This window comes from Tetrao urogallus (assembly GCF_951394365.1).
Source record: "Tetrao urogallus genome assembly, chromosome: 7".
NCBI lineage: Eukaryota > Metazoa > Chordata > Aves > Galliformes > Phasianidae > Tetrao > Tetrao urogallus.
The window spans coordinates 35872576-35888320 of record NC_136820.1 but is presented as its reverse complement, the minus strand read 5'-3'; the positions used below and the strand labels follow the sequence as shown (position 1 = coordinate 35888320).

General features: G+C 45.6%; 1 protein-coding gene across 1 annotated transcript; it reads left to right on the top strand.

Moving 5' to 3' along the window:
• Positions 1-10162: 10162 nt before the first annotated feature.
• On the top strand, positions 10163-13509 carry LOC306948374 (patched domain-containing protein 3-like; the record flags this gene model as incomplete). The annotated part of the gene is made up of 4 exons (XM_079537988.1): positions 10163-10894; positions 10993-11114; positions 11513-11658; positions 11873-13509. 4 exons carry the CDS (start codon positions 10163-10165, stop codon positions 13507-13509), a joined length of 2637 nt encoding a protein of 878 aa, XP_079394114.1.
• Between the last annotated feature and the right edge of the window lie 2236 nt (positions 13510-15745).

Genomic DNA, 15745 nt, shown 5'->3' with positions numbered 1-15745 from the left:
AAGGAGTACTGAAATGAATCCTGCACAACTATGAATTTCAATGCAAATTAAACCAGTTTGTGCACTACTCAGATACTGATAGGGAAGTGCTGTTAATGTCACTGATCCAAAGCAGAAGACTGATGAACAGTTATCAGTCTGTTGTATGAGCACTGCTGACCTGCAAGAATATACTTACAAACGGGAGGTAAAGGATGTGAGAGTAAAAGATGTCAGCCTGATTTTGCTGAGATCAGGTTGAGGGCCTGAAACAACAAAGAGCTTCCCCATTCATTCTAATTGTAGGGGGGAAGTATCATTGCTGGCAGTTCAACCATGGACAAAAGCAACTATTTTCATGACGATTAAGAGGCAGTAGAGAAGACACAAAATCATAATAGGGAGATATTTGCCTAATTTTCCTAAAATGTGTGTGGTAAGAAGGGGAATAAGGGGGTTCATATTAGTTTCCCTGAAGGTGGAATACAGAAGCCAAATACCACTGAAGTTCACCGTGTTGTATTAATAGACATAGGCCTACTAGACCAAAAAAAATTGGTCCTTAACATCAGTTTCATGCATCAAATGAAATCTGCTGCTCCAGGTTAACAAACTGTAGACTGAGTCCTCAAAAACTGTTCAGGAAAAACTGGTTTTCTTCCTGGCTCCAAGGTCCTGTTAATTACCCTCAGTTCAGCCCTTGCCCTTAAGAATCCATCTGCAGACTGAAGGAAGGTATGCAAAACGTAAGGTTATCAGTGCCACCCAGAGCTGCCATCATCTCTTGTAGGTAGGACTGCCTTTCACTCCATAATCTGTGCATTTATTATTGTTCAGACTTCTGATTCAGTCTCCTTAGTCTGCTGGTGAGCTACAGTCATCTGCAGCTTCTGGATTCTGGGTTAAAGTCTGTAAACCAGCTAGGAGAGTGTCCACCATCAGAATGTTCAACTGGATCTACTCATTAAATAGTAGTTTTTCCCTTTTTTTAGCCATAGTTTTGCTTACAAATCCACAGACCTCCTCAGCAAGCAATGCCAAAATGTGATGTGCTGTGCAAAAATGGCACTGCTCCTAAATGTATTAATTTGCCTTTGCTTTCTCCCAGAGAGTCATTGGTGACCTATCAACAGAATTTACGCAGTGCTGGCAATATTTGGAATTTTCTGCTGTGTTGGCAATAATTAAAAAAAAAGAAAACCACAAACATTAGCAAAGGGGGATAGCAATATACCATGCTTCTAGAAAACTGCATAATTCCCTCACTGACTCTACATACCAAACTAAGATGGCTGATGGTGCCTCTGTGTTACCGTTTTTTTCCTCTGGACCTGCCTGCACCCAAGCGGAAGGCAACATGGGTGTGCTTCATGCCTCATACAAAGAGAAACTGTAGGCAAATAGGTAGAGGATGCTGATTGGGTACACTTATGGAGAAACTCCTCCAAAAATTCTCTCAAGTCTGCTCAAGAGAGAACCCAAGTGCCCATCTCCCTCACAGAACTTTTTAGGAAGAGATCAGTAGGAGTAAGCCCAAAGATGACCTAACCATACTACCCTGACTAACAACCCTCCACTTTGATAGATAAACAGAAGGTCTTGATGCTCAACATCTAAAACAGAGGCATATTTGCAACTCCTTCTAGGTAACAAATCTAAACCACAGCACCAGGCAGGCTGCTCTGGAAAAAATTAACTCCATCCCAATCAAACCCACAGCCACATGCAGTGGAAACCGGCACAGAACAGAGGTCCACTACACAGCATAAAGACTTTCTGAGCAGAAAAAAAGATGGGCAAGGAAATGCTCCATGCAGCCTCTGGACATACAGTACTGGTGCAGATGTGGCTGCCTCACTGTTTGTATGGGTAGCTCAGCACTTGCTCTGTTCAAGGAGGTCCCAGGCAAAAGATGCAGAAGTTTGGCAAGTTCTGCTTTTGCTGTTGTTTTTCGCTTTGAATCTTCTCAAGGTTCAGAGCTCAGCTTATAGCACGGTTTATCTGTGTAGGTACTGCATAAATGAAAAGGCCTAGGACTTTCTGCATTCTCCAAAATTCACTGGCAATTTTTTCTCCCAGTCTAGGGAATGGTATTTGCTTGACCAAGGCACGGTTCTGCCTGTCACACAGGCTGGACTGAGGATTAAATTCTCTCTGCTGCATTCAGAAAACAATCAGAAATCATACTATGCTGCTTTGAAAACCTAAGTCCTAAGCTAGAAGTCTGTCTTTGATGGTAAAATAATGCCATAAACATAAAATTACCCGTGACTGTAATTGATACTGACTTCACATGAAATAAATCTGCTTCCCAAAGAGGCAGTTGATTATATCATTACACAGAAGTATCAAGCAAGTGTAAAGAACTTATAGCTTCTTTTAAAAGCTGTAAAAAAGGTTCAAAGTGTGAAGTGAAATGGCATACCTTGACTTTTACAGCATAAAAAATTAACCTAGAAGGAAACATATTCTAATATTCAGCACTGTAATATTAAAATGAACCTGAATAATCTGGACAGCCTAACTTGCTTTACTCTCAGATCACTCCCTTTCAATAAATATTTCCTGTAAACAGACTTTTTGGAAATGGCAGGCATGAATTGGGTGGCCAGCAGGGACACTGAGGTCATCGTCCCTCTGTACTCTGCCCTCCTGAGGCCCCATCTGGAGTGCTGCATCCAGGTCTAGGGCCCCTATACAAGAAAGACAGAGCGCTGCTAGAGAAGGTCCAGAGGAGAGCCAGAAAGAATATTAGAGGGATGGAGCACCTCCCCTACAAAGACAGGCTGAGGGAACTGGGCTTGATTCAGTCTGAAGTAGAGAAGACTGTGGGGTGACCTCATTGCACCCTTTCAGTATCTAAAGGAAGCCTATAAACAGGAGGGGAGTCAACTCTTTGAAAAGGTGGATAATGGCAGTACAAGGGAAATGATTTTAAGTTATGGGAAGGAAAACTTAGGTTGGATATCAGGGAGAAGTTCTTTATTATGACAGTGGTGAAGTGCGGGAATAGGCTGCCCAGAGAGGCTGTGGATGCCCCGTCCCTGGAGGTGTTCAGGGCCACGCTGAATGGGGCCCTGGGCAGCCTGGTCTAGTATTAAATGGGGAGGTTGGTGGCCCTGCCTGTGGCAGGGGTGTTGGAGATTCATGATCCTTGAGGTCCCTTCTAACCCAAGCCATTCTATGATTCTGTAATTCTATGATTCTGATTCTATGACTCCACGATTCTATGAAGTTGGGTTCAACTGCAGACTTAAATACTAAATGTTGCACACGTAAATTGAAGAGCATTTACATAGAATTGCCAACTGACCAATTGTCACTCTAGATAATGACAGTATAGTCATCAGGAAGATGAGTGTCAAAGTGTCTTTTACAGCTTGTGGACAGCCTGTCCACAAAAGTAGAGGAGTTTTGCAGAGCTGTCCATTTGACCAATGCAGTTTCCAGCCTCCGTTCCCAACATTTAGACCTCCAAAAACAATGAGAACTTAGCTCACTCAGATAAAGTTAGCTACACTGCAGACATCTAAATGTTGGTGAGATTATGTCATTAATACCACTCCAGGAGGAGGCACTGAGCACTTGTGGAATGATCCAGAAAAATGGAGGGAAAGAACTCTCAGTAAGTAGGCAATTTGTATCCAAGAAAGATAAATGAGAAGTAGCAGCGATGGGATTACATTTTGCTTTTTAAAAATAGTAATCTTACAAGATTCCTAGCCCAGCAGGAAAGATTTCTCTAAACAGTATTTCAGTAGGTGAACAGCAAGGAAAAAGAAAAGAGTGAAGTTACAAAATTTTTAAATTAGAAGATAATTGCTCAGAGAGGGAAATGAGTAATAAATTTAGATGTAATTTTATCCTCTGTATATAAGGCACTGTCAGTTTCAATGCTATGAAATCACAAAATCAAAGGGATTGGAAGACATCTCTGGAAATCATCTAGTAGATGAGCATCCATCCTTTTAGCAGCCCCAGCCCCGGGCACTGGGCACCACCATGGACACTGGGACAGGCTGGGGCCAGGGACAGGTCCAGGCCAAGTCTTGTGGTTGGGGTCTGGGCCCAGGCTGTGGGCCGTAGCCAGGCACAGGCAGTTTCCACAATCCATGACTGCACCTTGGCTGCAGCCTTCCCACAGCACAGCTGGGAGCCTCTGCCCATCTCCCAAACACTGGGGCTGCTGTCAGCTGTGGCTTTGCCCTGCGTGCCCAGGGCCCTGGCAGCCAAACCCCTGGGGCGATGCCCTCAGGACTGACACAGCCTCTTCCTTGTTGTCCCACCTCTCACTCAGATTTGTGTGGTCTAAGGCTTGAAATCTGAAGCGGTTTTGGGGAAGTCCCTGGCCTTGCTGTCCCTGGGACTCCATGCTTCAGGCAAGGTACAAATTGCCAGGTCAGCTCTTATTTTGTCATTCACATGAGTTCCCATTGCAATTGATGGTAGGTTTCCACATTATGGCTGATTCCAGGTATCATCTTGTCTTTAGTTCTCACCATCAGTACATGTCAGGTAGATAGTGGAACAGGAATTTTGTCTCACAAGAATTTCAGGTAATTTGAAAGTACAAACAGGTTCACTCTTAGAATGCTTCTGAGAGACAGAACAGAAGCCCTAGGGAACCTCCCCATTGTCAGTGTATCTTGGCTTTCCTACACACAAAACAAGGCTGTCATTCAGTGACAGTGATATTTCAGATTTACCTAAGAAAGCACAAACAACATCAGATAGTAATCCTAGATCTAAAGCATACAACCACCTGTTGCTACTTCACTAATAGGATTTTAGGAGATGTACAAAGCAGACCATGGAGGGGGAAAGGGAGACAAAATGAAAAACAAACTGTAGACCAAACAATGACATTTGTGAAGCCGCTTTGTACTTGATGTGATCATTCTACCTACTGAGGTACTGAAATGAGCTGAAAATCCCACACTTGTGCACATCACCTATGCATTGTAGCAAACAGCCAGTTAATATGAGAAATTGTGGCAGGAGGCTGAATTGTCCCACAATATTTCCAAGAGAATAAAACTGTGCACATACACTGGGGCTAAAAAGGAGCTGTGGTCGGAAGACACCCAGGAAGATCTCATGTTTGAAATTGGATGTCAGCTAGAGATTTTCTTTTACCTAAGCATGAAAATAAATCCTCCAGTGAACAAAGAGAGGTTCAGCTCAGGAGCACTTTCAAGTGCACTTCAAGTTTATAGGAACTCAGCAAGCTCAAATTCTCTACAGATTTCTAATATACTGTAAGAAAAGCAGGCTATCCAAGTACTGACATTTTTGCATTTATTATATTTTCTTCCAAAAGTTTAAATCCATGGGTAGTTAAAAATACACAGATGCAGATTCACACATGTAGACTTCATGCACTTTGAATGTGCAACAGCAACAGCAGGATATGTTGCTCAGAGAGTACACTGATAACAAACAAATATATATGCCGGGAACCTTGATTGATGTGAGAAGAAGGAGATAACTTTGTTAATGTTCTCCTGTTACAGGAAAAATAGCACAGACATTGATTAGCAGAAAGTTTTGATCCATAGTTTTGATACTGTTATTTTCCTGTAAATGAAACGGGGACAGCTATAAAAGTTTATAGGTTATATAGATAACATCATAAATACTGGAGTTACCTCATTTGTTACCCTTATTTGACCTACCGGGAATTTTACAAGGAAGCTTACAAACATGCAAAGAAACCGCAGTCTGCAAAGATAACATCCCCGTCACTGATATTATTTAAAGAGGTTGACTTCCTACACTTTTCACAGAAGTTTTGAAATAATATTTATTGAGGGGAAAAAAAATCTATAAATCTTATATAGGGAGTGTAGATACAAAAGTTGATGAGGTTCTTCATAATCCTCACATTACATAGTACTTATGGCATTGCAGGGTTTTAAAAGTGTAATTCAGAGCAGTCTTCATGATTCTGAAATCACAGTGCAGACAGGTGTCGCCTTTGTTTCGGCGACCCTGATTGAAGTCTCCTTGTGAAAGTGTTCCGACAGCCCCGGTCAGTTTCGCACGCTTTTCATGACACCAATATGGTGAGCGGCAAAATGGCGTTAATTGCAAGGAGCACACCCTTCTTAAAACTTTCCCCATGCCTTAGGGCTACTACCGTTATCTCTGACCAATGGACATGTGGCATCTCTTGTTTCCTCCTTATTTGGTCTAACCTGTTCTTCTCTCTTATCTTCAAGACATTTGTTGCCATGGTTTCCCAGGGGCCTAGGGGCCCCTGGCGACCCTGGCGACTGCCCCAGCCCATTCAGTTAACTACAGACAGGAATTGTTATTTATGTCAGCTCTAAAAGAAATATTCCTGAAACTTAAATAATATAATCAAGCAACTCACCTTGTCTTTCTGGTAATCAATATATTAACAAGCTGAAATTCTGACCATCATTCTCATGTGCAGGGGCTGTTCTGAAAGAAATAGGAATGTTGGCCCGGGACATCAAAGGCAGATGTTGGTGGTACGGTAGCAGAGATGGAGCCTTCCCACCAATATTCCTGGCAACATGCTGTTGCCATATGACAGATGGCAGCAGAGGGGTAGTCTGACAGAATGGTGTCTGGCATGGAAGCACGTATGCAATGAAGTTGTGGAACTGAATTCACAGAATCACAGAATCACAGAATCACAGAATTGTAGGGGTTGGAAGGGACCTCCAGAGCTCATCGAGTCCAACCCCCCTGCCAAAGCAGGTTCCCTACACCAGGTCACACAGGTAGGCATCCAGGCAAGTCTTGAACATCTCCAGAGAAGGAGACTCCACCACCTCCCTGGGCAGCCTGTTCCAGTGCTCCGTCACCTCACTGTAAAGAAGTTCTTGCGCACATTTGTGCAGAACTTCCTATGCTGCAGTTTCCAGCCGTTTCCCCTTGTCCTGTCTCCACTCACCACTGAAAAGAATCTGTCCTCGCCATTCAGCCCCCCACACCTTAGATATTTATAGACCTGGATCAGGTCCCCTCTCAGTCTTCTTTTCTCAAGGCTGAACAGACCCAGTTCACTCAGCCTTTCCTCATAGCAGAGATGCTCCAGGCCCTTCACCATCTTTGTGGCCCTCTGCTGGACTCTTTCCAAGAGATCGCTGTCTTTTTTCCTCCATGCAGAAAAAAATTGCACCTGTTGACATTCATTGATGCTTGCTGAATGTTTATGGAGACCAGTGGATGTAAGCACAGTGAGGCGTGGGTGGTGTGCTTCAGCAGTGGTGACAGTGACAGTGGGTCACCTCCACTGGTGCAGATTTTTAAGAGCGTGGCATCGCTAGTCAAATGCATAGCCAATGGCAGTCACTATGTTTGCAGCTGAGAAGGTGCTCTATCAAACAGTATTATTGTGCTCTTCGCACCTGTTTTAGTTTTCATGGAAATAAATAGGAGGCACTGCTTTTGGGCAACCTACATGCAATAAAAGCAGCTTATCACCTAGCATGGGCATATCCAGCCTATGGCAAATAAAGGCAAATTCTGATACTCCGCCTAAACACGGTCCTGCAAACAGTGGAAAGTATGCAGTCTTGTTTTCTGTTTTGATAAAGGGATTTGAGAATAGATTTCAATAGATTGCTGAAAAAATCACCAATTCTTGGTATATTTGTGTCTCTGTTTTCCATTGACATAAAAACTCTAACTAAAAGTTTTCAAATGGAGCGTACAGAGTTGCAATCAGATATTCAATTCAAAAATTTTATCACATCTCTTTACCAGACTTCCATAAGATCTCTTCTAACCAGAGAAAAATATCCCCACAGTCACACCTTACTCATGTTGTTGTCCAAAAAAGTGGATTTGTCATTGCCATGCAATGAGTCAGTCATCGCGAACTCAGGAGAGACACTGCTTATTTATTTCAACATTGTGCAGGCCAAGGTGCTCAGTGGTTTCTCTTAGATCAAGCACCACACAAAACTATCCACACTATTTATATACAAAAGTCAAAGAGGAAATAATTTTCCAGTCTGTTCCCCTCACAATGATTTGTTGGTAATTTTCATACAATTATAAGGATTCATGGAGCTTGGGTTTTCTTGCTAAGTCAGCAACGTCCCCAGCATATCATGATTAATTTTCCCTTCAAGGCCGACTGGCTCTGGGAAGTCCCCTACTAAGTATTTATTCTTCTGATACCTAATACAACCATAGATCAGTTTGTTTAGAATTAGTCTTCAACTATGTCCTCACTTATTGGCAGTACGTACATTTGTGAACAAATATTTTCAAGGATAAAGCACAGGAAGAGCAAAATTTCATCAAAAAATCTCTGATGAGCACCTTGAGAACTCACTAAGAATTGCAACCACTTCCATCATATCATTAGTTGCACTAGTTTCATAAAAACAAGGTCAAATATCCAACTAGTTTTATGTTTTTCTTCTTTTTTTTAATGTTTTTAAATATATATATATATGAAGATGTTTTTTACTTCTATAAGTAAATACATTAAATACATTCTATATTTTTTATGTGGTCCAAGACAAATTCCTTTTCACACATTGCAGCCCAGACAAGCCAAAATGTTGGATACCTGTGATTTAATCAGTTAAAAATCTACATGCAACTTCATGCTTCCTAAAAATAAAAAACTCAACTAAACACAGAAATTCCTGAGAAGCCCCACAACATACCTAACACATATCAACAACTCTGATATATCACATAAGACAGTCACAGTTTTTCATACAATTTGACTGCCTGCATTGACACTGTCCTCTCTTGGATGGCCTAAGGCACATAATCACAGCAAATACCACTCTCACCATCGATCAGAGGAGCAGCAGTCACTCACTCTGACTCATCCTGACACTGCTCAGTGAATGGAAATTCCGCAGAATCACTGTGTGTAACAAAAGCAAGGAAAAGCAGATCTTGAATCTGATAAATATCAGCTCATTCCATGTCCTGGAGCCACAGTAACTTCAAGGTTCTTTTCAGAATGGTTATTATCTAAGCAGATAAGCTTCGCTGGAAGAAATCATGAATTCACTCACCACATAGCTGTGCTCATCACCAGGCTACATCCCCATCATTCCCATCATCTGCACATGATTTAAAGTCGTGGATAGATTGTTGCTGCCAAGCACAGGAGGCAAAGACCTATCTTTGATGGCAGTCATGCATGCAAACAGAGACAGCAGGTAGGCAACAGAGCACATCCGCCCCATCCAGGCAGGTGGAAAGTCTGCGTCAGGCGAGGAAGAAGCTTCCCAGTCACTGTAGGGTACAATAGTGGGCACTGTAAAGAACATGTTAGTCAAATTTCCTTCAGAAATGGTGTGGGCATACCTGACACTGCCTTATGGCAGCAAGAGTAAGATAAAAAAAATGTATCTGTTTATAACTGCTTTTGTGCGCACACTTTATTGTGCCTGGGTTGTTTGTCAAGAGGCTCAGGACTGCATGTTTGTTTATAGACATCTGGCAAACCACTTTCCACAGGTAGCCTGGATAAAGAAACACCTCTCTGTCCACCAGTTCCAAAGAGAGGCACAGAAATGAACCTTTATATCTACAGACAAGAGATATTCGGGCCCTGCTGGTATGCACAAGAGCTGTTACATTTCCAGACTACTCCTATAACTGTAAAAATCAAACCCCAACTTTTTTACAGCACTCAGTCATAGTAACCTGGACTCGCAGCCATGAGCTACACAGAAGCTCTCCACAGCCAACCACACCAGCCCAATTTGCTGCAGTTCCCACGTCCTTTGCTCCTTACTCTTCCCCTGTGCACACCCTACATCCTCAGCCCCCTCACTGAGTTTGTTCGGCTCCTCACAGCGCCGAAAGCCACGCACTGCTTTTGGCTGGGAGAAGCGTTACGCTTCGTGCGCCATCGCCACGCGCTGCCAGAGGGTACGGGCGGACCGCCGCCCCTCAGCCACGGCCGTGCCCGGCAGCGGGGCACCCGTCCGACACCCGACACCGGGCGCGGAGCGAGCAGCCCCACCTGCATGCCGAAGAGTGCGGAGAAGGGCGCGGGAAGGGCGGAGGGCGCGGCTACCGGCCGGCAAGGGGGCGGCCTGCAGCGGCGCGGCTGGGGAGCGCTCAGTGCCTGCGCTACGCGGCGGGAAAAGGAGGTGCTCTTCCCGCGGGGCGAAAGGCCGAGCTTCGGCGTGAGGTGCGCCCGCGAGCAGGAGCCGCCGCCTCGGCCATGGGGCAGCCGCGGTCCCCCCGCGAGCGCTGCTCCTGCAGCAACACCAACTGCGTGGAGCGGCCCCTGACGCGGCTCTTCGAAGCGCTGGGGCGCGTCGTGGCCGCCTGCCCCTGGCCCTTCGTGCTGCTGCCGCCGCTGCTCTCGGCCGGGCTGGGCGCCGGCTTCGTCTTCCTGCCGGACCTGCAGACGAATGACATCGAGGGCCAGTTCACGCCGACGGGCGGGCCCGCCAAGGCCGAGCGCGACTTCGTGCGGCGGTACTTCCCCACCAACGATTCGGAGCGCTTCTCCGCCGAGCGGCTGCCCACGGAGGGCGCCTACGCGGCGCTCATCGCCGTGGCCGCGGGGGACGCCTCGGTGCTCGACCGGCCGGCGCGGGACGAAGTGCTGCTGCTGGACGGCGCGGTGCGCGCCCTCGGCTACGAGCGGCTCTGCGCCCGCAGCGGCGACGCCTGCGCCAGCGCCAACCCGCTGCTGCCGCTGATGGCCAACGGCAGCGCCCTGCCCGAGCTGCCCTTCCCCGGCGGCGGCGGCGACGCGTTCCTGGGCACCGCGCTGGGCGGCGTGCAGACGGACGGCAGCGGGCGCGTGGAGCGGGCGCGAGCAATGAAGCTGATGTATTACCTGCGGGAGGACGGCGGCGCGGCGGGCGAGAGCCGGGCGTGGCTGGAGACGTTCCTGCGCGTCTTCCCGGCGAAGCTGCAGGAGCTGAACCTCACGGCCATCGAGGTAGCGCCGGGGCGGGGGGCTGCGGCTGCGGCGGAGCGGGGCCGAGCGGCGCGCGGGGCGGAAAGGCGTGCTCTGACTTGGCGCTGTTTTCGCTCCAGGTGACGTACTTCACCTCGTTGTCCAGACAAGAGGAGTTTGAGGGAAACACCAAGAGCGTGATCCCGCTCTTTTCCATCACGTACTTCCTGACGATCACCTTTTCGGTCGTCTCTTGCCTGAGGTAAAGTACCTGGGGCTGCGAGCAGCCGCCTCCGCGCTTCCGCTCCGGCTCCGGCGGGGTCTGGGCTCCTTCGGCTGCTGCTGAGCGAAGTGGTTCTGAAGACGTCGCCCTCGTGAAATGTAACCTTTGGCAAAAAGCATTTCTTTGCTCCTTCTTTCCAATGTACACGTGCATCCTGTCTGCTTTTGTGCGGTTTGTGCATGGTTACCCTCTGTAACTGGCCAGCAGTAGTAGTATATGTGGCACCTGCCCTATAAATTCATTTTGTCTTAATGCTGACATTTGGGAACAATCTGATGGGATACGATCCGTATCTCTGCAGATAATTCAGTTGTTGTGCCAGATGTCTTGGTCAAATACTTGATGTGTAAGTAAGCTGTTCCTTAAAACGTTTTCAGGCTGAGCTGTGTAAGGAATAACATCTGGCTTGCATGTTGTGGAGTGCTTTCCTCCGGTTTAGCTGTATTAAGCAGCTTTGGATTGATGATGTACTGTGGCATACCATTTGTGGCAACTGTAGCAAATGCTCCATTTCTTATTCTTGGTAAGTAGAAAAAGTGTGTTGGGCTCTGGTATAAGGAGAAAAGCTGGTGTTTTCTTGTATCTTAAACTCACATCAGCACTAAAGCAAGTAGCCTCGCTTGCTTTTTGAAAATTCTGTGTAGCCTTAAATGCTGCTTTTGTTTTTTGGTACTTTTGCTGGGTGTTGGTGGAAGCCGCCTTGTGCCATGCAGAGTTAACTTTTTCTCCTCTTGCAGGAGTTGGCGTGGATGACATGTTTATCATGATCTCTTCCTGGGAACAAAGCTCAAGCAAGGCAGACAAATCAGACACCAAATCTCGGCTGGCCGAGACTTACAGAGAAGCAGCGCTTTCTGTGACAATCACCACTCTCACAGATGTCTTGGCCTTCTTCATTGGCACCTGGACTTCTTTTCCTTCTGTGAGGTCGTTCTGCCTCTATACCGGCACCGCCTTTGTCTTCTGCTATGTCTATGTCATTACCTTCTTTGGGGCAGTTATCGTGCTAAATCATAAAAGGGTGAACGGAAACCGACACTGGTTAACATGTGTGCAAGTGAAAGTAGGGAAGAAATCCTGCTTGTACAACGCGTGTTGTTTAGGCAGCTGTTCTAGTGAGCCGCCGGAGCCAGAAACCAGTGGGACAGAAAGCGAGCATCCCATGAGCATATTCTTCAAAAAGTATTATGGTCCTTTCTTGACAGGTAAATGGATCAAGCTTCTTGTGGTGTTGCTGTACGGAGCGTATTTGGGTGGCAGTGTTTATGGCTGCACCCAGATGAAGGAGGGCATAGATCTTCGAAATCTGGCTAGTGATGACTCTTACGTTATCGCCTACTATGATGACGATGACAAATACTTCTCAGAATACGGACCCAGGGTCATGGTCGTCGTTACTGACAGCGTAAACTACTGGGACGAGTCTGTTCGTAATGACATTGAGGCTTGCCTACAGGATCTAGAGAGCATTAACTATGTAGACAGGAACCTCTCGCTGTCATGGCTGAGAGTATACACAGAAATTGCTGGCAGTGGTTTAATAAATATAAGCAGTAAGGATCTTTTCATTAATAACTTAGCTGTACTATTCCGGTTCTTTCCCAGTTTTGAGTGGGACATTAACGAGACTGCAGAAGGAATAGCAGCTTCTCGTTTCTTCATCCAGACAGTGAATGTCACCTCAGCCGTTGACGAGAAAAATCTGCTAAATCAGTTAAGAGACAGAGCCAAGCAGTGCGTAGTTCCACTCATGGTGTACCATCCAGCATTCATCTACTACGACCAGTACCTGGTCATAGTGCAAAACACCATTCAGAATGTTGTCATCGCTGCTGGGGCGATGCTCGTGGTCTCTCTTGTGCTTATTCCCAGCCCACTGTGTTGCTTGTGGGTGACTTTTGCTATAGCTTCTGTTATCGTTGGTGTTGCTGGTTTCATGACATTTTGGGACATCAGCCTCGACTCCATATCCATGATTAACCTGGTCATTTGCATTGGATTTTCTGTAGACTTTTCTGCACATATTTCCTATGCCTTTGTTACGAGTGGAGAGTCATCAGCCAATGAGAAGGCAATAGGAGCTCTGCACCAGCTTGGTTACCCAGTGTTACAAGGAGCAGTATCTACTGTGTTAGGAGTAGTTGTCCTGGCTGCAGCAAAAACCTACATCTTCAGAACGTTTTTTAAGATCATGTTTCTTGTTATATTGTTTGGGGCTCTTCATGGTCTTGTGTTTATTCCAGTATTTCTAACCTTTTTTGGATACTTGGGCAAATCACTCCCCATCACTGAAACTAAAACGCTAGACCTTAAATTCTTTAGCAAATCTGGAATTCAGTACATTAGGTTCAGAGATAATAAAGACTGCCCATAATTTAAATGTAAGATGTTACTTATTTATGCTGTGTAGATTAAAATGCAGTGACTTCCAAAGAATGTAAGAAATTAAGGACTGGAAAGATGGAATAATAAATATAGCAGAGAGACAAAGGCTTAAGAAAAGCCAGGCATTAAGTCACAAAAGAAGTGAATGTGCATAGAATGGATTTACATTTTGTAACTTTTTGTGTGCTTGACTTTTTTAACCTTATTGGTATTAAAACTTCTTTTGTAATTTAGTTACTGCAACACTCAAAGCCCTTAGAGAAGGCAAATTGATGAACATTTTACATTCAGCTCCTTTTTTTCTTTTTAAGAGTAACCAACATGCAGCTTTAAGAAGATTAATGAGTTTCCAAAAGGATGTGCTGTTTATAGTTGGCCTTACATGGACCTCCTGAGTAACCATTGCACTAGATAGTGTGCCATGGCAGGGCACAGGAAGGACAGCCCAGAACCATGTAGAAATTAAATTCTTGTGATGCCGCAGGGATTATGTGAATTCCAGGCCTGACAAAGTAATTTTCCATGAGATTGGTGTGCAGTTTTGCTGAGGGCAGCTCAGCAGAATATATTCACCAGTCCCAGCACTGCCAGGCCAGCCAAGCAGCCCATGCCACCTTCACTGCTGCTGGTTTCAGTAACACAGGGAAGCTGGTGTCCTGAAGAACAGCAAAAGAATCTGACATCTCTCAGAGGAATAAGGAAAGCATGACAGGTGGAAGGGAGATGTTCAAGGCTGAGCAGGTCATCTTATGCTTTTTTCATTTCCAGTGCAGAAAAGCAAGGCTTGTAATTTCAAGTCCTATGCCTGCTTCTGTACCTAGGCTTCACTTGTGGTTCATTGCCACAGAAGTTCCTCTCTTAATTGACATGGAAGGAGCTCTTAAACCTGGTTTAGATTTGGATACCTGTGTTCTTAGTCAAAGGAACACACCAGGCCCAGGCAAAACTTATGGATGAGATCCAGGTTGAAGTCCATCATTTCAGCAGGTTTCATATATGCCCTGCCTTCTTACCAGGTGCTCAATCACTGTTTCAAGCCATGACTTAGCATTTCCACTACAACTTCCCAGGTTTCACATCTCCAGCTCCTGAAGAGTTCTCTGGAGTTGCTTTACATCACCACAGGGGGTCAAGGAAGCAAAAGGAAAGGAGAAGAGGAGAGGGCAGGCAAGCTTTGGCTCTGAAACATGTAATGTAATGAAAACCAAAGACCTGCTGGCTCCGGTCACATCCTGGGCTAAGGTAGCCATCATGCAAAAATGCCTTTCCCAGTCTGCCCTGTGGTAATTCTGAAGACTTTTGACTCCTTTTTCACTTGTGACCACGCACTGAACTAAGAACAAACCTCCTTGCAATAAACCTGCATAAATAAATGTGTTTTGTTTTGTTTTGTTTCTGAAGGGTTTGTGCCACATGCGGCTTGCTGCACAGTTTTTCGGCAAAGAGTCTGGGGATGGAGTGGACTTGGGGGTTCTCATAGGGCAGGGATGAAGATTTTGACAGTGCAAAGACTTTGAGAGTGCTTCCCACTGCAGCACTATACAACCCTCATAGGGTCTGCAGAAACTGAAAGAAACCCAGACCTGAAGATAATGTGAGATGGGCAGCAGGCCTCCTGCAGTGATCTACCCTGCACAGTTGCATAGCAAAAATCCATCAACATCCGGAAAGCACTCACATGCAGGAGGCACTGTTATTAAGAAATGGCTCTGGATGAAGCCGATATGAATCAGGAACCTTACTGCCTTTAGAGTCCTTTCAGCCTTGCCCAAAAATGCCCCAAAGGGAATCATATAATAATTATATTTGGAAAAACCACTAAGATCTAGTTCAACCATTAACCCAGTTCTACCATACCACTAAGCCATGTCACTCAGTGTGACATTTACCCTTCTGTTGAAAACCTCCAGGGACAGTGGCTCCACCACCTCTGTGGGCTCCACCTCCACTCTGGGGCAGCCCATTCCAGTATCTTAGCACTCTCTAAGAATTTTTTCCTGATATCCATCCTTAAGCTACTGTGGTGCAACTTGAAGCCATTCACTCTCACCCTATTGCTATTATGTGGGAGAAGAGGCCGACCCTCACTTTGCTATAACTTCATTTCATGTAGTTGCAGAGAGCAAGAAGGTCTCCCCGGAGCCTCCTCTTCTTCAGATTGAACAATCCCAGCTCCTTCAGTCGCTCCCCATAAGCCTTGTGCTCCAAGTTCCTCACAGTTTTGC